Source organism: Chrysemys picta, chromosome 3, assembly GCF_011386835.1.
Source record: "Chrysemys picta bellii isolate R12L10 chromosome 3, ASM1138683v2, whole genome shotgun sequence".
Lineage (NCBI taxonomy): Eukaryota > Metazoa > Chordata > Testudines > Emydidae > Chrysemys > Chrysemys picta.
Window position 1 is genome coordinate 4,165,113 of NC_088793.1, and position 24,848 is coordinate 4,189,960.

General features: G+C 54.9%; 1 protein-coding gene across 1 annotated transcript; it reads right to left on the reverse strand.

The window, feature by feature from the left end:
• Positions 1-1,749: 1,749 nt before the first annotated feature.
• On the reverse strand, positions 1,750-20,597 carry LOC112061741 (otoferlin-like). Its single transcript, XM_065587278.1, has 6 exons — positions 20,586-20,597; positions 7,517-7,788; positions 5,290-5,531; positions 4,683-4,861; positions 3,962-4,062; positions 1,750-3,001 (listed from the first exon to the last, which is right to left on the reverse strand). The coding sequence occupies exons 1-6, from the start codon at positions 20,595-20,597 to the stop codon at positions 2,821-2,823; spliced, it is 987 nt and encodes a 328-aa protein (XP_065443350.1). The 3' UTR covers positions 1,750-2,820.
• Between the last annotated feature and the right edge of the window lie 4,251 nt (positions 20,598-24,848).

Here is a 24,848-nt window from a genome sequence, read left to right on the forward strand (position 1 = left end):
GGGCCCTGCTCCGAAACCGTTCCCATTCGCCAACAGGCCAGGGCCCGATGCCTGCTGCAGGGACCATGGTTCAGGGCAGGGTCATGCGCTGCTCACTGATCCCCGGCCATGTAAACATGGAGCTGCTGCAATGATCGCGGGGGGGGGGGGTCAGACCACCAGCATAGGGTTACCATACGTCCTCTTTTTCCCGGACATGTCCGGCTTTTTGGCACTCAAACCCCCGTCCGGGGGGAATTGCCAAAAAGCCGAACATGTCCGGGAAAATGGCGGCTCTGTTTAAGAGCCGGGCTGCCTGAACGCTACCGGCTTCGGGCAGCCCCCTGCCTCCAGACCCTGCGCCGCCGGAGACCGGGACGGGAAGTGCCCGGCTGGGGGCGCAGGGTCTGGAGGCTGCCCGGCAAACTGTGAAGCCGGTAGCGCTTGGGCTTCGGGCAGCCCCCTTGCCTCCGGACCCTGCGCCCCCAGCCGGGCACTTCCCCTCCCGGGCTCCGGCGGCGTAGGGTCCAGAGGTATGGGGGCTGCCCAAAGCCCATAGCGCTCGGCTCTTAAACAGAGCCGAAGAGTCGGGGAGGAGCAGAGCCGCCGCGGCTGGAGGCTCTGCTCCTCCCCTGACTCTTCGGCTCTGTTTAAGAGCCGAGCTGCCCCAGCGCTACCGGCTTCGGGCAGCCCCCATGCCTCCGGACCCTGCACCGCCGGAGCCCAGGAGGGGAAGTGCCCGGCCGGGGGCGCAGGGTCTGGAGGCATAGGGGCTGCCCGAAGCCCAAGCGCTACCGGCTTCACGGTTTACCGGGCAGCCTCCAGACCCTGCGCCCCCGGCTGCGCGCTTCCCCTCCCGGGCTCCAGCTGCGCTGGGGAAGCGCCGGCCGGGGGCGCAGGGTCTGGGGGCTGCCCAGGAAACCGTGAAGCTGGTAGCACTGGGGCAGCCCTTTCCCCCTGGCTGGGAGTGGGAGGGAGGAGGGGGCGGAGTTAGGGTGGGGAAGGGGCGGAGTTGGGGCAGGGCTAGGGGTGGGGAAATGGGCGGGGCCATGGCCCGTGGAGGGTCCTCTTTTTTTATTTATGAGATATGGTAACCCTACACCAGCACCATTGTGCAGGGCTCCTCTTCCCCCTCCCCCACCCCCCCGCGTAACCAACCTAGGCCCGGGAGGGAGAGTGACGTAGGCTCCGGCCTCCCAGGCCTTGCCTGACCCGGCCATACTGCTCCTCTCCCCCCCGCGTCACCTCACTCTCTCGTGCACGGTGCAGTTGTGCTGCTGAAATTTGGGGGCCCCCTTCTGTCCCCAGCCTATGCACAGGGCCGGCTCCAGGCACCAGCTTAACAAGCAGGTGCTTGGGGCGGCCAAGGGAGAGGGGCGGCACCTGCGGCAATTCGGGGGCGGCAGGTCCCTCACTCCCTCTAGGAGTGAAGGACCTGCCGCCGCCGATCGCGGCTTTTTTTTTTTTCCCCTAATTGCTGCCGCCGCCGATCACGTTTTTTTTTTTCCCCCCTAATTGCTGCCGCTGATCACGATCGCGGCTTTTTTTTTTTTTCCGCTTGGGGCAGCAGAAATGCTGGAGCCGGCCCTGCCTATGCAGTGAGTGGCTAAGCCACGCTCCAAAGGGCAGCCGGCCCCTTAGCCAGGGGCCCTGGGATGTTCCCAGCTCCACAGCAGGCCCATAACCGGGGCGCTTCCATTTTCTTTCCTCTTTTTTTATTGACAGATAAAACACAAACATCATAAAAACAAACGAAAGAGGCTCCCCTCCCCCCGCCCCCCACCGAAGTGGCCCCTGGGCCGGCGGCTCTCGTCCCCGGCAGCGAGTGGCTCAGACCCAGGGCCAGAAATGAGTGAACACCAGACATGCGCTCTCGGCCCAGGGGGAAGGGAATGGCTGGAACGCATCAGGCCAAGCGTTAGCAGGGCTTGGGGCCAGCAGGGACCCTCCCAGCATCCCCTGCGGCGACAGGCCCCGCTGCGTTTACTGGGCAGCGGGGCTAGAAAAGGGACCTGCTGGGTGGCCCTCCAGCCAGCACAGAAGGGATTCCCGCGCAAGCCATGCACCGGCCTAAATAGAGCAGCTGAGGTGCCGGGGGGGCTGGAAAACGGGCCCAGGCTGGGTCTCGGCCCACCCCACACAATGATGGCAGGCAGCCTGGAGAACTGCCTCTCCTCACAGCCTGGGCATGTTTCCCCGGCTCTGCTGCTGGGCTGCTGCTTTCTCCACAGACTGTCGCCCCCCGCCTGGGGGCAGGAGAGCCAGTGCCTTGGTCATGGGCAGCCTCCGAGCCAGCGTGGGCCCGTGGGGCGGGGGACTCAAGCAGAGGGGGCTGCTTTTCTGGAGAGCCCCATGGCTCCTCTCCTCAGACTCCTCTGAGGTGACCTCTCGGTGTGCAACGCCCCCGTTCTCCCTGGCACCTGCTCCCCAGGGCGGCGCTGGCCGTGGAGGAAGGAGGACATGGAACAAACCAGAGCCGCACGTTCCCACTCCCTGCCAGGCCGGCCGTGAGTGTGGGCGACTGGCCTCCTGGGGCTCTGGAAGCCAGAACCGGGGCACGGCTAAGAGGCTCTTAGCTGTGGGGGGTGTAATCTTAGAGCCAGCTCGGACGCCCTGTATTCGCCGACCTGCTCAGCTGCATTCACCCACGGAAAGCGCTACGGGAGCCCGGCGCCCCAGGCCCAACTCTTCCTTCCCTCCGGCCTCAGGAGAGAAACACACCACAGGGAGCCGCGAAGAAGAAAACGCAAACAAGGAGAAGCCGCAGGCCGTTCCCCCAAACCCAGTCCCGGCGCCGCTCCAGCCTGGCGAGCGGGTGCGTGGCCCCGGGCCCGGGCGGCCTCACGCTCCCAGCAGCTTCTTGACCATGTAGCCGGGCATGCTGTAGAGGAAAAGTCCCACCATGATGAGGAGCAGCAGCGCCAGCACGATCTTAATGATGAGCCACTTGTAGCGGGTGCAGATCAGGTACTTGATGGACTTGAGCGGGTTGAGGAACCAGATGAAGGAGGTGTCGGGGCGACTATCCAACGGGCAGCGGCAGCAGGAGGCGGGGGGGGGGGGGGAAGAGACGCACGGCCCGGGTGAGCAGCGTTAGACACAGCCAGGCCCCTGTGTAGGGGCAGAGCCTTCTCCCCACCCCACCACCAGGTCTTCGTGCCTCCACCCGCCGCCCCCCGGCCTTGGGCCGAGCCAGTTCCCCTGCCAGTTCCCTTCTCCCTCAGCTACGCCCCAAATTCCCGACTGCTCCCTCCGTGCCTTAGCCCAGCCGCTCATCAGCCCCGGGAGACCCAGCCGGCCTCCCGCTGGCCAGTCTCCAATGAGTCACGGCTGCTCCCTGCCACCCATGGGACTGTCCAGGGCCCCTGGCAGCCTGACTATACCCCACCTTAGTCCCCTTCCACGCACCCAACGCCTTCACGGGCCCCTCCAGTAATCTCAGCCAGCAAATGTGCCCCGGGTGTTCGGGGCGGGAAGTACCATGAACAAAGGGGGTGGTGCCCTCAGGCCCCCAGCAGCTTCTTGACCAGGTAGCCCGGCATGGAGTAGAGGAAGAGGCCGACCAGGAGGAGCACAAGGAGGAGGAGGAGGAGTTTCAGGAGGAACCAGCGGTACGTGTGCCAGATGAAGTAACGGATGGACTTCAGGGGGTTCAGGAACCAGATGAAGCTAGTGTCGGGGCGGCTGGGGGGGTGCAGGGGGGCGGCCGGAGTGACGGGGAGGAGGTGAAGAAAGGCAGGAAAGAAAGGTTGACACAGACACCGAGAACTGGACGTGTATGGGGGGAAAACAGCCCGTATCATGGGGTGCCCCACCAGCTGCCCAGCCCCCTCCTTGCCCTGTAGCAACAGGTCCACGCACCTAACCCCCCACTCTACCCAGCCTTCATCCCCACTGCCTACCCCACATCCTCAGCCTCCCCCCAGGACCCCACAGGCTCAGACGTGACGTTTGTCGGTCCCCTCGCCGCCCCGTCACTCACTTGGGTTTCTCCAGCGGGTCGGGCTCGTTGCGGGCCAGCCCCGCGGGGGATTTCTCCGCCTCCTCCGCTGTCAGCAGGTGCAGCTCTGCTTCCACCTTGCCCTGTGGGGAGCAGAGAGAGTCGCTCTGGGGCCCGGGATTGCCCTGGCTGAGAACTCCCCCAGGGCGGGGGATCATCCCCCAGCCTGGGATGGCGTCCTGGGGCCTACGGCTGGAAAGCTGCCGAATCCTCCCAGCGCACATCACCTGAGCTGGCGGGGGTGACCGTAACCCCCACACCCTGAGGAACGGTCTCACCGCTCCCAGGAGCTACCAGCGCCAGAGAACGGAGCCAGGGGTGTGCCCAGGGCCAGGCAGTGCGGGTCGGGCTCCCTCTGGTTCTCTCCGATCTCACTCAGCTCCACCTGGCTCTGCGCTTCCTGGCTACAGCTGGGACCGGCCGCGTCTGAGCGGCTGCTCCGCCTGCACCTGCCACCCGGCTGGGCAGAGCACCCAGCCCCGAGAGCCGCATGGTCAGAGAAGGAGCCCAAAGTCTCCAGCCCTGTGGAGCCCAACCTCTGATGGGAATGAGTCACCCATCACTTCTGTCCTGCAGCCCCCCTGCTGGCCTGGTCCTGGGCCCTCCATGCCCAGCTCTGCCAGTGCCCTTCCTGGTGGTGACTGAGGCCGGGCCCACACTGCGGTGCTGCATTCAGCAGTGCCCCTCTCCCCGGCATCCTCACCGTGAGCTCCAGCTCGTCATTCTCATTCCGGGCCACGAAGGGCCACCAGCCCTTCACCCTCTTCTGCTTGAAGATGGAGACCAGGGGCAGGTCGCCCTCGTTGGTCACCATGTCCATGCTGCACTGCTTCGCCGTCTTGGCGCCGCGCGGGAAGCGGTTCAGGTCCAGCTCGATCGTCCCTGCCAGGGAGAAACAACAGCAGCCGTCCCAGCGCGCTGGCACGGCCGCCGGGTGCACGGAGCTGCCGCTCCAGGGCCAACACCCTGAGCCTCATGGAAAGTGCCAGAGGACCTTGAGCCAGCCGGTCCCTTGGACCTCTCCTCCCCTGCTCTCCCTCCCCTCTGAGCTCCTGGGGGTCTCCCCTGCCTTGATAGATCAGCATCTCCTCTGGTGGCTTCTTCTCCCTCCCTGACCACCAGGTTCTCACCTGGGGCCGCCCCCCTTCTCTCTATTCTCTCGCCCTCTCCCGCCAGCCTTGCCTCCCCGGCCGTGGACAGCGCCCAGAGTGGATCTGGTGCTGCACGGCTGGGTGGCTCTCCCTGCCCCACCGCAGCCTCGTGCCCAGGCCTGGCAGTGCGTCACCCCCTTGCCCCCTTCACCTACGCACCAAGGAAGTCGTCAGCAGAGAAGTGGTCGGCGTCCCAGACTTGCAGGGTGAGGCGAGCCGGGATCTTGTACTCGGTCTCGTCCCAGGAGAACATGGACTCCTTCTTGGAGATGACGATCTTCTCCTCCGCCATCAGGTAGTCGAAGGGGAAGACGTAGCGCCAGTTGAAGTTGCCCTCGCCTGTGAGCGAGTGGTAGTGTACGTCCGTGTCCTGCTTGTCCTCTTGCTGGCCCTTCAGCCACCTGCAGGGACCAGACAGTCGAGCAGGGGGACGGGGCTGGTCACAGGGAGCAACGGGACAACCAGACACGCCCCCCCTCCCCTGTGCCAAGGAGCTGCCGAGAGAGACCCTCAGCTGCAGCATGTGGCCCAGAGAGACACACACAAAACAGGGGAGCAACGACCGCAGCAGTGGGCTGGGGGACTCTACTAATGGGCAGATTGCGCGGAGCTCACCAGGCGACCAATAAGGGCAGGGCCCCAATGCCTCTCTGGAAGGGCCAGCAGGGTCCACACACCCAGGAGGGATGGGAGAAGCTGGGTGATCCAATGGGCCATGACGAGGAGGAGGGGGATGGGATTGAGGAAGGGAATGTGTGTATGTGTGTGTGTGGACTGCCTGCTTGGTCCAGAGGGGCACCAGGGGGCTGTGGGCAGGGCAGGTTTGCAGAGTCATAGGGCCCAGGGGCCCAGGGTGATTATCTCATTTGACCTCCTGGCAAACACAGGCCAGGGCACTGCCCGAGAAGCCTCTCTCCAGCAGCTCCTTTAGAAACATCCAACCGTGACTTAAAACTCGCCAGCGCTGGAGAATCCACCACGCGCCTCGGGCAATTGTTCCCATGGTTAATTACCCTCCTTACTAAAACCGACGCCTGAGTTCCTGTCTGACTTTGCCTAGCTGTAGCTTGCAGCCATTGGCTCCTGTTAGCCCTTTCTCGGCTGGACTGAAGCGCCCATGATTAAATCTGGGCTCCCGGGTAGCGGCTGGGCGCACGTCACCCCGTAACCTTCGCTTGGTTAAGCTAAAGAGATGGAGCTCCTTGAGTCTGTTACGATCAGGCAGGTTCTCGAATCCTTTAATCATTCCCGTGGCTCTTCTCTGCCCCTCTCCAATGTATCAACATCCTCCTTGACCAGCGAATCCACCAGCACTGGACCCAGGATTCCAGCAGTGGTTCCACCGGTGCCAAACACAGACACAAAATAACCTCTCGGCTCCTACTCCAGAGTCCCCAGTTATGCAGCCCGGGAGTGCGTTAGGGCTTTGGCCTCAGCATCTCAGCTGATTAGCCACCACGACCCCCCAAAACTTTCTCAGCGACCCAAGCGGCCCCTTCTGCCCTGCACCCATCAGCAGCCCTTGCAAAATCTGTACCCCGCCCCCACGCCCCTGCCCAATGCCACGTGTCCCCATTATCCCGGGATCCCTCCCTGCAGACTAGTGGCATGAAAGCCCAGCCCCGTGCAGAGGGCTCAGCGGGGAGGGGTCCATGCAGAGCGGTGGCCGGGATGGGGGGCATTCCCCATTCAGAGATGGGAAAAGAAATCTACACACTAACTATTTGCCTGGCTTGAAGCTAACAGCAGCAACCCCTCGCCCCTGGGCCTGTGTGAGTGCGATGGAGAACGCCCTGGGAAGCCCCATCCCAAGGCAATTCTAAGCTTGCACTGCCCTGATCTGCGGTGACACATGCTGCCCGCTCGGGGGGTCCCAGAGCCTGGTGGATCAGCTACACCCCAATTAAACAGCCCCGTAGCCTGAGCTCCACGTGCACGCCACGGGCCAGGCTGATCCCCCCAGATCCCCACGCTCTGGGTTTGGGTGGGGTGCTCCTAGGGGCAGCGAGGAACGCCAGCGACACTCGGGACAGGTTGAGCGGGCGCATGTGTCCCGCTGCACGGCCCGCAGGGGAGGGGGGGGCCTCATCCGTTACCCCCTGATATAGATGTCAGACATCTTCTCTCCTGTCATGAACGCATCATCCTCCAGCAGCACCTCGTTGGTGTCCCAGATCACCACCCGCAGCTCATAGCTCGGCGGCCGGCGGGGCGGGAACATAGGGACAGCCACACCGGGCGCGGAGCAGACACGGCAAAGGGGGTGGGGGGAGACACACACAGAGGCAAAACGAAGAAGCAGAATGTCTGTTATTCAGCCCCACGGCCCCCACACCAAGCGCCAGCGGGATCCCGGAGCGAGGCGCCGGCGCCGCGCTGTACCTACCCCCTGACAAAAATGTCACTGGATTTCTCCCCAGTGAAGAAATCATCGTCCTCCAGGATTACCTCATCCGTGTTCCACACTATCACTCGAAGCTCATATCTAGAAGGGAGACAAGGAGGTGAGGCGAGGCCGGCGGGGAAAGCCGGGGCAGAACGGCACAGAGCCGGTGGGGCGCTGGGATCGGCTCCCCGGGACAGAACCCCTCTCCAGGGGGGAGCCACGGTGCTGGCCCAAGAGGAGGGCTCAGCCGTGAGCTTCGTGGCAGCCCAGTCCTGGGCCCCTCAGCTGTTTCAGACCAGAAGGAGCCGTTAGGATCAGCTAATCTGACGTCCCGCCGGCCGGGGGACCTGGGCAGGCAGCCCGCTCCTGGCCTTGGTCAGCTTGCTCCCAGCTCGGGGGCTGGAGCAGGGCAGCCGGTTGCTGCAATAGCTGCTGGCACCTGGGCCCACAAAATTCACCGGCGCAGAATTCAGGTGAAGTCCCTGGGGCTGCCCCGGGGCCCATGGGAGCAGAATTTCCCCTCCCTGCTCAAACCAGCGTCCCGGCAGCCCAGATATTCCAGCACAGCCCTGCCCCCGGGCCCAGCTGGGGTCCGGGGAGCTGGGAGGAGCCAGCGCCCATGTCCCCTAGGTCGGGCTGTGGGTTTCCTACCTAGGGAGCCCCCTCTCCTGTAGGCGCATTCGGGCAGGGCCCAGCCGAGGCCCCAGCACGCTGCTGAGTAACAGATTTATAACAAATGGTTTAGGGTTCCAGCAGGTGTGACCTGGGGTGGCTCCTTGCCATGGTTCCCTGCCAGGGATGCTGACCCACCCCAGCTGATGATAATACGCATCACGCCCTGGGCTGCGACGCCCCCGGGGCTGCAGCCTCGTCGCTGATGGACGGGGGCTCGCGGGGTTGTTAAAACGCTGGCCTGGCTCGAGCTGCAATCTCTGGCTCACGTGCAGGCCGGGCACATTCACACCCACATGCGTGCACAGAGAGGGCGGGGGCTTTGCCGGGTGTTTCCCATCACTCTGGTATGGCCCTTGTTGTGAGAGGCTACCGGTGTGGTGCTTCTGCTTTCTCCTGTTGATATCACTCGGCTGCGTGCGTGTGTTCCCTCTGTGTGCTGCCCCAGCTCTGCAGATCGCTGACACAGCAGACCCGACGAGAACCCCCAATGACCACAGAGTCTAGTAAGGTACAAAGGCACCTTGGCCAGGTTTATTGCGATCTCGGACACAATTGCAGTTCCCTGTAGGTTTCTGAGCCTAATTCAGGGCATACTACGAGAAAAGTGCCTCTTGGCAAGGACCCGGCTCAGTGGCGGGACTTTCCACTGCCCCCGTGGCCGGACAAAGACACCACCCCAGGGATACATTCTTATACACAGGTACAAACAAGTTACACATCACTCCTGACGTATTGAGGTGCAACCCCTCTACGCAACAAGGTACAACCCTTCTACGTAGTAAGGTGTCGCCTCGCACCTTGTACCTGTTGGTTCGATCAAAACAACTCTATCCATCATTTTACCCTTTTGCCCCTGTCATTGGGATGGGTTGGCCTGTTCCATGTTATCTGTGGAATGTTCCCGTATAGTATGTCTTGGTACCATGTTTATACTGTAACTATGCTAAATTAATATGTATTTCTACAACATCAGCCCTTTCCTTGCCAACTTCTGTGAGCAGGGCCTGCCTCTGGCTCACAGCTTAACTTTGCTTCATATTAGCAAAGTCTTGACCATTACTTTAGTTTGGTTCAGGCCTCATACTGGGCCTTCATTAGGCCTTCACTTACTACATTGCCTTCACTTACTACAATTACCTTACATATGACACTCTTGAGACACTTCCCTGATGCTGGAATATTTGCAGGTCTCCCAAGGCCAAATGCCCCTCGTGTAGTGACATCTTGGAGCGTGTGGTGTCTTTGGTATTAATAGGAGCTCCGTAATCCCTGATGTTGGCTCAGTTTGCAAAATGCAACAGAAACCTGCACAGAAGAGCAAACAGCAGCATTGCAAAGCTCAGCTGTGTATCCCGGGAGCTTGTTTCTGCTCTCACACACACAATATCAATCAGGAATTACTCCGTGGAGTTCTGCGGAGTACGCTGGGTCAGCACGACGCTCTAAGCATCCAGCTAAGAAGGGGAGGAAAGTCATATACGATAATGTTCATATGCATCATAGACACATCTCTCCTAGGCAGGTATCACAGAATGTGGCTCAGATGGAAAAGATCATCCAAATCAGACACTCACTGTAGCTCTAGGGCCTGCTTAATCCTCTTGGGCTCATCCTCTCGGATGCTGGCGGCAGGCGACTGGTTCGCAGGGCGTGACAGCGTTACAGATGCATGGCTCCCCTCCCGAAGCAGACAATTAGCCTGACAATGCTGCACACTACACAGGCTACACCTCCCGCGAGAAGGCTGTAGCGCCCCAGGAACACGCCACAGGAAATGAGCCATGAAATGTGATGTTCAAGTTATTGTTTTAACCTAGAAAAAATCTTGAGTCAGGTCCCCCAGAAATCGAGAGATTGGTTCCAAAACCATGATTAAAATAATAATAATAATAATACATTTGGGTTCTGTTTATTCACCTTCTGGGTTTTCAGGCTTTAGGATGCACTTGGGTCACATTTTTTCTTTTCTGAACAACCACGAATGCCAGAAACTTACTTCTTGTTGTCATGGAAGCGGAGAGCCTCATCTAATCACGTGCCTCCAGCAGTTGAGGCTTTGCATCAAATGTAGCGACTCTCCTGATAAAATGCAGGACTGAGTAATGCTGTGTGAATGTGTACAGTCAATGGAGGTATCCTTAGTCATACTGAGCAGAGAATTGCTTAATCAGATTTTCTTCTGAACATTCTCCTCTCCTTGTCTCTGAATGGAACAGTGCCAGGGTGGAAGATGGTGGCCATAATGGGTCAGACCAAAGGTCCATCTAGCCCAGTATCATGTCTTCTGATAGTGGCCAGTGGATGTTGACAGACAGACACCCGGTCTGGGGACCCATCCCATCCAGAGCCTCACAGCACCTGCCTGATTCACTGTGGTGTTACCCCAATTTCATGCCATTCTCCAAGGGGTTATGCTGGTGAACGCCATTCCAGAAGGATGTCAAGTATCAGGGGGTAGCCGTGTTAGTCTGTATCTACAAAAACAACAAGGAGTCTGGTGGCACCTTAAAGACTAACAGATTTATTTGGGCATAAGCTTTCGTGGGTAAAAACCTCACTTCTTCGGATGCATAGAGTGAAAGTTACAGATGCAGGCATTATATACTGACACATGGAGAGCAGGGAGTTACTTCGCAATGGAGAACCAGTGTTGGCAGGGCCAATTCAATCAGGGTGGATGTAGCTCCTTCTCATAACACAAGAACTAGTGGTTATGAAATGAAATGAATAGGCAGCAGGTTGAAAACAAACAAAAGGAAGTATTTTTGCACACAATGCACAGTCAACCTGTGAAACTCTTTGCCAGAGGATGTTGTGAAGTCGAAGACCCCTCCTGACAAGGGTGACAAGATGAAGACATCTCCATTGCATACAGAATGGAGAGCAGAGACAACTCCCCTCGCCTCATCTGCACGGAAGATGGGACAGGAAGACATCTCAGTTTACGTACAGAATGGAGAACAGAGAACCACACTGAATTCTGGGACCAGAAAAAGCAGGGAAGCACTGCATCCTGGGAATCTCTGCTCCAGATGCTAATGAACCTATGTCTGCACACACCCAGCTCAGCAATTATCAGACCAATTCTAGTAATGAATCCTTAATTGATATCCAAATACTGAAGCAGCCTAGTTGCATTGTGAGCTCCCTGGAAGAAAACACCATCCATAGCCAAGAGTGATCAGCTCCTATCATCTAACAACATTGTCAATCTTTCCAACCACACACTTAGCCCAGCAGAAGAGTCTTTCCTATCTCGGGGACTCTCTTTCTGTCCCACCATCCCCACAAACATGATACAGTTCTGCGGTGATCTGGAAGCCTACTTTCGTCGTCTCCGACTCAAGGAATATTTTCAACGCACCACTGAACAGTGCACTGACCCACAGGAACCCTCCTACCAACACTACAAGAAGAAGAACTCTGCGTGGACTCCTCCTGACGGTCGAAATGACAGACTGGACCTCTACATAGAGTGCTTCCGCAGACGTGCACAGGCTGAAATTGTGGACAAACAACATCACTTGTCCCATAACCTCAGCCGTACAGAACGCAATGCCATCCACAGCCTCAGAAACAACTCTGACATTACCATCAAAGGGGCTGACAAAGGAGGTGCTGTAGTCATAATGAACAGGTCAGATTATGAACAGGAGGCTGCCAGGCAACTCTCCAAGACCACATTCTACAGGCCACTATCCTCTGATCCCACTGAGGAATACCAAAAGAAACTACACCATCTGCTCAAGAAATTCCCAGCTACAGTACGGGAACAAATCTACATGGACACACCCCCAGAACCCAGACCAGGGGTATTCTATCTGCTACCCAAGATACATAAACCCGGAAACCCTGGACACCCCATCATCTCAGGCATTGGCACTCTGACGGCAGGATTATCTGGCTATTTGGACTCTCTCCTCAGACCCTATGCTACCAGCACTCCCAGCTATCTCCAAGACACCACCGACTTCCTGAGGAAACTACAATGCATTGATGTTCTTCCTGAAAACACCATCCTGGCCACCATGGATGTAGAAGCACTTTATACCAATATTCCACATGAGGATGGACTACAAGCTGTCAGGAACAGTATCCCTGATGAGGCCACAGCACGCCTGGTGGCTGAGTTTTGTGACTTTGTCCTCACCCACAACCACTTCAGATTTGGGGACAACTTATACCTTCAAGTCAGTGGCACTGCTATGGGTACCCGCATGGCCCCACAGTATGCCAACATTTTTATGGCTGACTTAGAACAACGCTTCCTCAGCTCTCGTCCCCTAGTGCCCCTCCTCTACTTGCGCTACATTGATAACATCTTCATCATATGGACCCACGGAAAGGAGGCCCTTGAAGAATTCCACCTGGACTTCAACAATTTCCACCCCACCATCAACCTCAGCCTGGACCAGTCCACACAAGAGATCCACTTCCTGGACACTACAGTACAAATCAGTGATGGTCACATAAACACCACCCTATACTGGAAACCTACTGACCGCTATACGTACCTACATGTCTCCAGCTTCCATCCAAGACACATCACACGATCCATTGTCTACAGCCAAGCCCTAAGATACAACCGAATTTGCTCCAACCCCTCAGACAGAGACAAACACCTACAAGATCTTTATCAAGCATTCGTAAAACTACAATACCCATCTGGGGAAGTGAGGAAACAGATTGACAGAGCAAGACGGGTACCCAGAAATCACCTACTACAGGACAGGCCCAACAAGGACAATAACAGATCACCACTGGCCATCACATACAGCCCCCAGCTAAAACCTCTCCCGCGCATTATCCACGATCTACAACCTATCCTGGAAAATGATCCCTCACTCTCACAGACCTTGGGAGGCAGGCCAGTCCTCGCTTACAGACAACCCACCAACCTGAAGCAAATACTCACCAGCAACTACACACCACACCACAGAAACACCAACCCAGGAACCAATCCCTGTAGCAAACCTCGTTGCCTACTCTGTCCCCAGATCTACTCTGGCAACAGCATCAGAGGACCCAACCACATCAGCCACACCATCAGGGGCTCATTTACCTGCACATCCACTAATGTCATATATGCCATCATGTGCCAGCAATGCCCCTCTGCCATGTACATTGGCCAAACCGGACAGTCCCTCCGCAAAAGAATAAATGGACACAAATCGGACATCAGGAATGGTAACATACATAAGCCAGTAAGTGAACACTTCAATCTCCCTGGTCGTTCAATTACAGATTTAAAAGTCACTATCATTGAACAAAAAAACTTCAGAAACAGACTTCAAAGAGAAACAGCAGAAATAAAATTCATTTGCAAATTTAACAAAATTAATCTGGGCTTGAATAGGGACTGGGAGTGGCTGGCTCATTACAGAAGCAGCTTTTCCTCTCCTGGAATTGACACCTCCTCATCTATTATTGGGAGTGGACTACATCCACCCTGATTGAATTGGCCCGGTCAACACTGGTTCTCCACTTGTGAAGTAACTCCCTGCTCTCCATGTGTCAGTATATAATGCCTGCATCTGTAACTTTCACTCCATGCAGCTGAAGAAGTGAGGTTTTTACCCACGAAAGCTTATGCCCAAATAAATCTGTTAGTCTTTAAGGTGCCACCAGACTCCTTGTTGTTTTTGTAGATACAGACTAACACGGCTACCCCCTGATACTTACTACCACCACGAGGCTTCTGTCCCCAGAAGCCTTTACAGCTATTCTGAGAAAAAATGGGCCCTTTCCCCAAAAAAAGGGTCTATAGGGGACTGCTGCAGGCAGCAGGCGGAGAAATAATCTAATCAAATTATGTAACTATTGGGTAATGTGATCAAAATCACTAAAGGAATGTCAGGGGTTTCTATTGGAACTTAACTTGACTGCCCCTGGCTGTCTCTGGTTGTACAAGATGGGAGTGTAATCGGGGTACAGTTGTGTAAAAAAAAAAAAATAATCAGTGCAAAAAATGTTAGCCAAAAATAGTTCTGTGCATGCATAGGAAAAGGAAAAGGGGAGCAATGATGGGAACACTGAGCCTTGGGGGGGCTCTGGGGGATTGGACTGTCGCTTTGGTGGGGGTGCATGAAAACTCTCTGGGCACGGGAAGGCAGTTACACCTTGTGTAAAATTAATATGGCTAATATAATGTTATGGAAATTAAACTATTTCCCAGGACATGTGCAGTGTATATTGGAAAAGAGGTAAAAGAAATGCAAACAAAACATGGTACTTAATTAAAATCCTATTAGGGCTCCAAAAGAAGCCACAATAAATTGTGCTTTCTTTTTCAAATCTCTGTGTGTTTTAAAGCAGGAGATGAAAGTGAAAAGTAATGAGAACTCTGGTGGAAGTGAAATGTGTCCCTTTTAAGACAGTCTCTGTGTAAATGCAAATTACCGAACTGATGGGGGAAGAAGAAAACTACCCATAAGTAGCAGCACAAAAAATTTGGAAATAATAAATCCATCTGGCCAGCAAACAAGCTACTACAAGACTCAGATTATGGCCCTCCAGAAGAGGGAGGTGAAAAAACAAGTCAAGCCTGAAAATAAGGGGGACAGGTTAACCCTAACGGGGTGTGTGTGTGTAGGGGGGGGGGTGTACAAAGCCAAAATCTAAAGCTGTCTCTCAGCTATTACCTGAAAATAAACGTAAAGCTTGGTACAGCAAAAAAACGATTGCAAATCTGGTCTGTTGTACAAGAGGGGAAACTGAGGCACGCCACCTCATAAATTTCATAAATGACCAGTGAGTGGGGTAATTCACTAGCCTGACTATAAAACAAAATAAGAACAGCCTAAAGGTAATTCTTCTGTTTTTCCTGCAATTAGCAAGGAAATTTGTAAAAGGAATTGGTATTATATTAAGCAATAATCTGTCCCCACCAAAGGGGGTAAAAATTGTTTCTTTTGTTTTTCAGACACTCTACAAGCATGCCGGCGCCAGCGAAAGAATAACCCAGAATACTATGAATGTGTGTTTTGTGTTGTTTGTCTGTGGTGTGTGTCTTGTTGCTAGCATGACGTGGGTGGGGGATGGCTTCAAAAGGCTGACAGGGGTGGAAAATGTGTACGAAAAGGCAAAATGCTCAACGAGGAGGCCAGCACCTGTGTAACAGCTACCATGGTACCTGAAAATAGAACGGCAACTAAAATGATGCTTGCTCAAAGTTTACCCCAATAAACATCAAATTGTTTGCGCCTTTGAACTTCGGGTATTGTTGCTCTGTTCATGCGAGAAGAACCAGGAAAGTAAAAGGGTAAAAACATAAGCCCCCTAACACGGGGGAGGGGCTGGAGGGAGCTGAGGGTCTTGCTCACCTCTGATGCGTGCAGTCCCTTTGTGATGTCAGGACCCGCCTGGTCCTGGCCCTTTATGATGCGTCACTGGAACAAACAGCCTCTCGGGAGAGATCCAGTGGCAGCACCAGCCGGGAGCCCAGTGTCCAGACCGTCCTCCCCAGCACGAGGATGGGGATCACGCAGAGCTGGTTCCGTGCCTGCTGGGACAGCCCCTGGGTGCTGTACACCTGCGTCCTTCTGGTCCTGGTCATCTGGATGGACATGGCGACCCAGCAGAGTTTCTCCAGGAGAAGCAGGATGGTAGGAGGACATCCCCCCGCAACCCCCCCTGCAGCCATCCTACACTCTCAGCAGAGCTTGCCTGGACACAGCCCCATGGAAGGAAGGAAGGAAGGGAGGGAGGGAGGGTGGCCAGAGGCCCCCTGTTCTGACCAGGCCCCATTGGGGTGGCAGGACACATCCACAGAGAGAGACAGGGCCACAGACCGAGCTCGTGGCTCCATTCATTGGTTGTTCCTTACTGCCCCGACCACCCCAGCTAGTGATGATAGAACATTTGCTGCTACCTAATATAAGACACACCTGTGGCATTTTGTCCCTGCTGGGATCACTCCATATATAGTGATCCAGTAAGAAGAGGCTCTGTTCTTGAATCCTCCAGTTTTCATGAACACTTTAAATTCAGCAAAATCACAAAGAACAAAATGTCTGAAAAGAGCATGGAAATACAGACTTGTTTTGCTCCGATTAAAATGCAGAGCAGTCTCTAATTGGCATTTACAGGTATATTACAAGTTAAAATATTGATTATAAGATCAAATGAATAATTCATTACCTCCAAGCAACAAGTAGGATAGAAAAACCAGGAGTACTTGTGGCACCTTAGAGACTAACAAATTTGTTTGAGCATAAGCTTTCGTGGGCTACAGCCCACTTCTTCGGATGCATAGACTGGAACATAATATTGAGGAGATATATATACACATACAGAGACAGGTGGGAGTTGTCTTACCAACTCTGAGAGGCCAATTAAGTAAGAGAAAAAACTGGGCTATCTTGATTATCACTTCAAAAGTCCCAGTACAGACCACTGGGGGACACCACTATTTACCTCTCTCCATTCTGAGAAACAGATTATTTATTCCTACCCTTTTAACCAGTTACTGATCCATGAGAGGACCCTCCCTCTTATCCCAGGACAGCTTACTTTGCTTAAGAGCCTTTGGGGAGGGACCTTGTCAAAGGCTTTCTGAAAATCCCAGTATGTCAGTGCACTGCAAGGCCTTCAGTGGCTTTTAAACTTTCCCAATGGGACATCGGAGACATGGTCCAGTTAACTTGTGTTCAGGTCTAACAAGAACCTGCTGTGAGAAACTCGTTTTAACAATGATGCCCCTGGGCCAGCACAGGTCACAGGTCAAAATGTGTCACTTCAACAACTATGGCATTGGGAGAGCCAAAATAACCACCACACACCACAGGAATGTACTGACTATGACCCCCTACTTCAAATGCACTGTGGCCTAGTGGATAGAGCACTAGACGGAACTCAGGAGACTTAAGTGCTAGTCCTGTCTCTGCTACTGTCTTGCTGGGTGACCTTGGGTAAGTCACTGTTCTTCTCTGTGCCTCAGTTTCCCATCTCTAAAAGGGGGCTAATGCTTTGTAAAGTGCTTTGAGATCCACTGACTAAAAGTGTTAGATAAGAGGTAGGGCTCTTTATCATCTCATGATATAGGGTGCTTTTCTTAAAGCTCCCACTGCTGGAGTCAAGTGATTTATCTGAGAATCTCGGCTTTTTATTTGATTTGATTTGATTTCATTTTATTTGTTAGCACATTTTAAGCCCTCATGGTTGCAAAGAGAAGCTGGAAAATGTAAACTGTCTGTGGCAGGCTTCTCCGAGGAAGACGAGGCACAGGGACAAAAGGAAGAAACCGAAAGGTAAGCAGCCCCTGACCCCACAGCTGCGCTGGCAGACTCGGGCCCCACGCAAAGCAGAGAAATAGGGTCTATTCCCCCTCCTGCCTCCCCTCTTCCTGTGAAGGCACAGTCATGCCCACAGTCGTGCAGAGGCGCTGGCTGGGGCTCCGTTCACAGGCTGCCCCTGAAATCTGGGGCTCTGGGGCGCTAGGAAGCAGAGGGTGCCCAAGCAGCTCAACGTCTCCTTTATGTCTCACTTCTGGCAGGTTTTGGACGCTGTGAGGACGAGTTGGAGGAGGCTTGTGCATCCCTAGAGGCATGGTAAGCAATGCCCCCCTCCATAAATCTGCAGTGGGTCAGTCCCCTCCTCTCGTGTCATGCATCTCAACCCCCCCCCCTGCCCCCAGGGGCAGTAGCCCTAGTAATCCCTCCCCTGCCCCGACCTATAGACCAGGCAAGCAACTATTCTCCTTAGAATCATGCAATTCATTCCCACTCAGCAGAAGTTGCCATCTCTAATCCACCTCCATGCATCATACAATGGGTCATTCCCTCCTTGAGCATCATGCGGCTCATTTAGCCTGGGAGGGGGGCGGTAGATTGTGTCGACTGGACTGGACCATCCTCCCCTCCCAAGAGGGCGAGAAAATGTTTGATGGGAGCAGCCCCGTGCACACCAGGGAGGTGAGGTGGAGAGTTCAGGAGGAAGGCTGGCTTTTCTGGTACGGTGAGTAGGATCCGGCAGCACCTGTGTAATGGTCCCACCCCCACCTCCAGTCCCCCAGCATGGGTTCCCAGCGGGATTTGAACCCTGGACCTTCAGCTCTGCAGCATAAAGCACCCCTTAGAGCCTGCACTCAGCTACCTGCTCTCACTGTTCCACAGCCTCGGCAAGCTCCTGGAGCAGCTCCCCTTGGCTCCCACCCTCAGGATCGCTGAGAGGAGGCTAGAGTACGTGGCCAGACACCTGGATGAAGTTCTGATACCGTAAGGCAACAGCACAGGGGGCACCAGACTGGGGGCTGGGTGGGAGGGGATAGTGCATGGAGAGAGGATGGAGCAGGGAAAACCAGACACTCCAGGATCCGAAAATAACAGGGGGAAAGTCACTAAGAGGCTTCAGCTTCCAAGGTGAGATACCAGTGACAGTGAGGTGAGGGATTCTCAGAAATTAAATGCAGAGACCACAAGCTGGGTTGTGAGTAGGATCAAATCCTTCTGTCCGGCAATATCTCCCAGCAGGCGACTGTCTAGAACCTGCCCCTGCTCCCTGCTGTGTTTGAAAGAAACAGCAATCAGATGACCCCTGGGACGGGGTGTCCACCCCACACAGGACTGGAAGGGGCTAAGGTGGCCAGGCAGACCCATTAACTCCACAGGTGCCCCTGGAGGAAGAGCCAGGGAGCAGGGAATTGATGGCAAGCAGGCTCAGCTGGGCAGGACTAGGCGGGGCCCATAAAGCCAGGAAGCTGGCAACAGACAGGGGCTGCTGCTGGGAAAGGGCAGCCCCTCCCTGGGCAGAGGGGGACGTGTTTGGAGCTGGTGCACCCAGAGCAAGGAGGGGAACCAGGAGTGGCAGGAAGCAGTCCCGGGAAGTAGCAGGGAAGGCTGGGAGAGGAAAGCCCAGAACTGCTGGGTTGAGGGTCCCTGGCCTGGAATCTGCTGTAAAGTTCTTTTTTGACCCCTGTTTATGGTCTTGGCCTTCACAACATGCTCTGGAAAGGGTTACACACACGCTCACATCTTCCTCACCCAAACCAATTTTTGTTAGCTAATCTTTCTATTAAAATAGCACTAGGTCCCCAATCATGCTCAAGGCCCCATTGTCCTAGGTGCTGCACATGTGCGTGTGACGAAGGGGTTATCGTTATAGATCAAATGAGTGCCAGCTCCCCCTCTCAGTCCTTCATTAGCCAGTTGATGTCCTTGTGTCAGCGTGGTGTACCATGCATGTCTAGGCACTGCCCCATTGCACTACAGTTGGAAGGCTGTGTCCAAGCCCCGCCTTTGCTCAGCAGGGCCATGTCCCATCTGTCCCTGTCTGCTCTCTCCCACAGGCCGAGTGTGACGACATCTGCGGCCAGCCAGTTCTCCTCTATGGAATCCATCCCCTCTTCCCTCTGGAGTCACAGCTCCTTTTCCCTGGGAGAAGCCTCCGTGACTCGGTCAGAGCCCCTCTGCCGCACAAGGGAGATCCTGCCTGCCGCGGGCTGGGAAGGATCCACTCATCCCATCCAAGCCCAGCCTCTCCCCAGGCCTCCTGCCCACAGCAGACAAGACCGGCGAGAGCAGATCACCCCCCAGAAACCCCACATGGCTCTTCTGCCTCCAGCTCCACAAACAAAACCCCTGAGATCCGACACCAGCCCTCAGCGTGCCCAGGAGATCCAGGAACCATGTGGTTCCTGCCCCTTGGGATCCCTGCCTCAAAAGGCCGACAGGATCATGGCATCCCCTGATGTCATCCTGGCCAGGCTTGTGCCCACGGCAGTGGTCAAGCTGCAGGATCACGTGGCTCAGAAATGCTCTGAGATCCAAATGCAGGCGTTTCCTAAGATGGTGAGAGAGTCTCACAGAAATGCTCCCCTCGTGAGAGAGACTGCCCTGCCTGGGCCACTCCGCCCCCCTAGGGAGCCAGGCAAGCCCAGGACAGCGGCATTGCCAACGATGGGACAACAGCCTGCCCACCCCATCGAACTCCACATAAGGCGTGAACATCTCGTCATTCAGCGGGGGCTGCTCACCCTGGACCCAGAGCCTCCGGCAAAGCTGCCTCACGCCGTCCCAGCCAGGGGAGCTGGGGTGGAATTCAGTGAGATGGAGACCGATTTCCTGCTCAATGAGGTCAGGGAGAAGTTGGACTGGCACACGCAGCGGAAGAAGCTGCAGCAGGAGTGGGGTTTGCCGGATGCCGTCTGGAAATCCCGGCGGGCTTTCCTACCCCCGGTTCCCAAGCTGTCCTCCCTGAAGGCAAAGCCCGAGGTTGAGGTGGTTCCCATCCTTGAGGAGCTGCTCTTCCTTGGGAGGGACGTTAAAAAGCAGCTGGAGGTCCACATTACAAAGATGCAAGTGCAGGAAAGATCGGAACTGCCCATGAGGATCCAGGATTCCCTGAGGAGGTTCATGTCTCCTTCCCCAGAGGAGAGAGGCCGGCTCTCTCACCCTACCTGCGGGGGCATCGTGACTCCATACCTGTCACCATTTCAGCTGCGTTCCAAGAAGGCTCGGTCTATTCAGTTGCCTCTAAGGGCCCCCAGTCAGAGGTGGCTGGAGGATGTACATGCCCTACCCACCGACAGAAGGCAGCAAATGGCCAGGTCTTACTCCTGGAAGCATCCTGGGGCAGCAGCATCGAAAGGGCAAGAAACGTCAGACCAACTATCTGCTGAGCTGCATGGTCTTCGAGACATCACGGCTCCACACGGGTTCGATGGAACTGTGAATTCAAAGCTCTCCAGGGACCAGCCACCAATCAGAGTTTGCAAGAAGTGCAATAAGGTTCGACGGAAGAGACCAGCTGGCTCTGCAGGTGCTGACTTGCCCAGAATTCCACAGCGATGGACTCCAGGTGACTCCTCACCGTCATCCAACCTCAACAAGATGCCAGTGGTGTGGCTCCTTCCAGCAGACAGGAGCAAGACGCAGGATGGAATGGGGAAAATGGCTCCCACCAAGCAACCAAAGATGGTGTCCATTGCTACGAGTACAACAGGGCTTTCGCAAGCCGGGGAGAAAGCAACTGGGAGTCCTGACGGTTCTCCTCCAAAGCCAGCAAAGGCCTCCAGAGCTAGGACACCATCCCCTTCAAGGAGCAAAGATCCAGTTCTCAAACGGATCTTAATGTGTCTCAAGAAAACCTTCGCCAAACTTCAAAACAAAGCGAAGTCCCAAATGTCCAAGGACTCTCGTTCAAGAAGACCTGGTACTAAATTTACAAAGCCACCCTTTTGGAAGGCAAGGGCCTCCAAGGGTGTCTTGTAGTAGTATAAAGCCCACCGTCAACCCTGCCCCTTGGCCCCTTAAGTCCCACCCATGGGGGTATTACTTCCGGGGACAAGCCGGACACATGACCGGAAGCAAAGTGTGTCATGGGACCCCTATAAAAACTACCCGCTGCCCTCTACCAATCAGGATGGGTTTCGCCCGCATAGGCCTGCCCCGAGAGGAGATTTGACCAATATGGGGGAGTTCCAGGGTGGGGTGACCCATCCGGAAAGGGTTCATGTGACCCCTCTAAGAACTCCCACCACCTTGTACCAATCACGATGGGTTTCGGTCGCATAGGACCGCCCCGAGAGCAGATTTGACCAATTGGGGATGTTCCAGGGCGGTGTGATCCGTCCGGAAGTGGATAATGCGACCTCTCTAAGAACTCCTCCCACCACCCTCTACCAATCGTGATGGGTTTCGGTCATATAGGACTGCCCCGAGAGCAGATTTGACCAATCTGGGGTGTTCTAGGGCGGGATGACCCATCCGGAAAGGGTTCATGTGACCCCTCTAAGAACTCCTCCCACCGCCTTATACCAATCACGATGGGTTTCGGTCACGTAGGACCGCCCCAAGAATAGATTTGTCCAATCGGGGATGTTCCAGGGCGGGGTGACCTGTCCGGAAGTGGATTATGTGACCTCTCTAAGAACTCCTCCCACCACCCTCTACCAATCGTGATGGGTTTCGGTCATCTAGGACCGCCCCCCCAGAGCAGATTTGACCAATCGGGGGTGTTCTAGGGCGGGATGACCCATCCGGAAAGGGTTCACGTGACCCCTCTAAGAACTTCTCCCACCGCCTTCTATCAATCACGATGGGTTTCGGTCACGTAGGACCGCCCCAAGAGCAGATTTGACCAATCGGGGGTGTCCCGGGGTGGGATGACCCATCCGGAAGTGGATAATGTGACCTCTCTAAGAACTCCTCCCACCGCCCTCTACCAATCGTGATGGGTTTCGGTCGCACAGGACCGCCCTGAGAGCAGATTTGACCAATCGGGGGTGTTCTAGGACGGGGTGACCCGCCCAGAAGAGGGTCATCTGACCCCTCTAAAAACTCCTCCCAGCGCCCTCTGCCAATCAGAGTGCAGCACCATTACCCCATAGGTCCCACTGCTGGGGCAGAAGAGGCCATCTTTTACCAGGAACGCGTGCTTTAGAAATCGTGGAAACATGGACTCCTTCACCACCCCCGTGAGAACTTCGGACTTTGTTTTAGCCCCGAGGGCCTTTGACCATCCGCAGAGAAAGCGCTACATCAGCGACAGTTCCAAGGAGGAGGAGGGAGCGACCGAGGAGGGCCCTTTGGCCCAGCCGTTGATGGATACGCCGGAACCTGAAACCCAACTGCTTGGGAGACACCCCGATGAGTGTGGTGGCCTCTTGTCGTCCATCCCCCTGGAGGAGGAAGGCAGACACAGCTCAGGGGAGTCACCGGAGGACAAGGTGAATGCACAAGACGTCGCTCAGGTAAATGAATTATTAAGAAGTGATGGTTGATGATGGGGTGTAATGGGGTTAGGAATCGGGGGGGGCGGGGGGGTTGTGTAAATTTAAAAACAAGCAGTGGGAACTTACACTGTTTCTTTTCTGAAAATCTCTCAACATCTCGACAATGCCTTTCTAGAGGAGCAGGAGGCCCTGGACAGCGTTGCATCAAGCAGCGAAGATGAACTGGGCCCACCTTGGTTCTGCTCAACGCCGATACAAATCGTTGAAGAGGACTCTGAGGATGACGGCTATGAGGAGTTTAGGAGGAGGCTTGTCATGGAACTAACTGAGCCAGTGCCACGTCGTGAGCGTAAAAAAAGTCCTGCGGACTATTGTACGCGTTGCTGTTTATGCTGTCCTTAATCACTGCCTTAGGGAAAAGGTTTTTGAAGATTGTGAGGGCTGTGTCATAGATGCGCCAGCCCAACGGCACCATGACTGTGTGACTTGGACGTCAGTGGATATAAACTACAAGCTCCGGGGCCTGTGTGCTGAGCTGTGTTTGGAAATCCTATTAAACACTGTTACTGCCATAGGTTATGCTATGCAATGTCTGTGCCTAACCCAAGAACATTTAGCGCCAGGGGGACCTTGATAAAAAACAAGCCCCAAGACATTCATTGAGATCTGCAAAGGGCCCCCACTTGGAATGGGCACTGTAAGACGCCCTACAGAAAAATGTATTTGAACTAAAAGAAAAAAGAAGCCCAGTTGTGCAGACAATTTATTCCCCCAGTCCAGCCCACCAAAGGGAATGCTAGGGAGGGGTGAGCCCATCAACCTGCTGACTATTTTGAAACAAGGAGTTAGGGTGGTATAAAAACCTCAGGGAGCTTGGAGCCTGTCTCTTCCAACAGAAACGCTCTTGAATTGCTGCTGGACTGCAAGAGGAGGTATGCGCCCTGTTTTGAACTCTGAAAATAGATATTCTATAATGCCATTCTTTGGCCATGCTGTCTTAGTAAATAATGGTGCCTGGCTTTATTGCAGGGTGATCTGTTTAGCATGGAACCAGGAACTTTAAGCTGCCTTTCACCACCAGGCCAAGGTAAAAACCATTTTAACTATAGATGTGATTAATACTGTTAAATTTAAAAAAAAAAAAAAACCTTCAGGTATGTGTTTTATTATAATGTTGTTTGCTTCACAGTACGGTCAAAACACGAGAGGGCAAACAAGCTCAAAAGAAAAAGGAAAGAGACAGCTGAAAAGGAAAATTCACCAGCATCAATGACTGATGGATGGATGAAGCCCAGTAAATATATTTTGCTTATTTGTTTCATGAGGTTTTGTATTTTAAGTAAATCCATAGGTGTGGGTGAGAAAGATGGTAAAGTTCAGTTTCGTAAAATGTCTTTTCTCCCCCCTCATAGGCACGGGCAGCTTTCCTGACAATGCTGTAGTCGAAGCTACAGGGACACCTCCACCAGAACCACCAAAGAACCAGGAATCTGCTTTGAGACCTTTAACAACGCTAACACAAAACAGGACAAGAAGGAGCGCCGCCAGCTTTTCTGCCGCCCTAGGCGGCGGAAGGTCCCGCCCCGAAATGCCGCCCCCCCACAGAGGCGGCGGAAGGTCCCGCCACTGAAATACCGCCGCGGTCGCCGCCCCCCAAATTGAAGCGCCCTAGGCGACCACCTAGGTCGCCTAATGGGTTGCGCCGGCCCTGAGCACAAGGGTGCAGATGAAGCATCAGGGCAGTCCAAACCTCATATACGTCAAACCCAAGGACAAAACAAAAGATTCTGGTAAAGACCAACCACGCAAACACAACTCCAGTTCCTCAGCGGCCACCACCACACCAAGCCCTGAGAAAACTGAGCAAAAACACACACATTCACCAACCCGGAGCACGCGCTCTAGGGGTTGTGAATAAAAAACCAAGGACTGACAGACCATTCTCCCAACACCATAAGCTCGTCACAGCTCCCTCATATTCTAGTA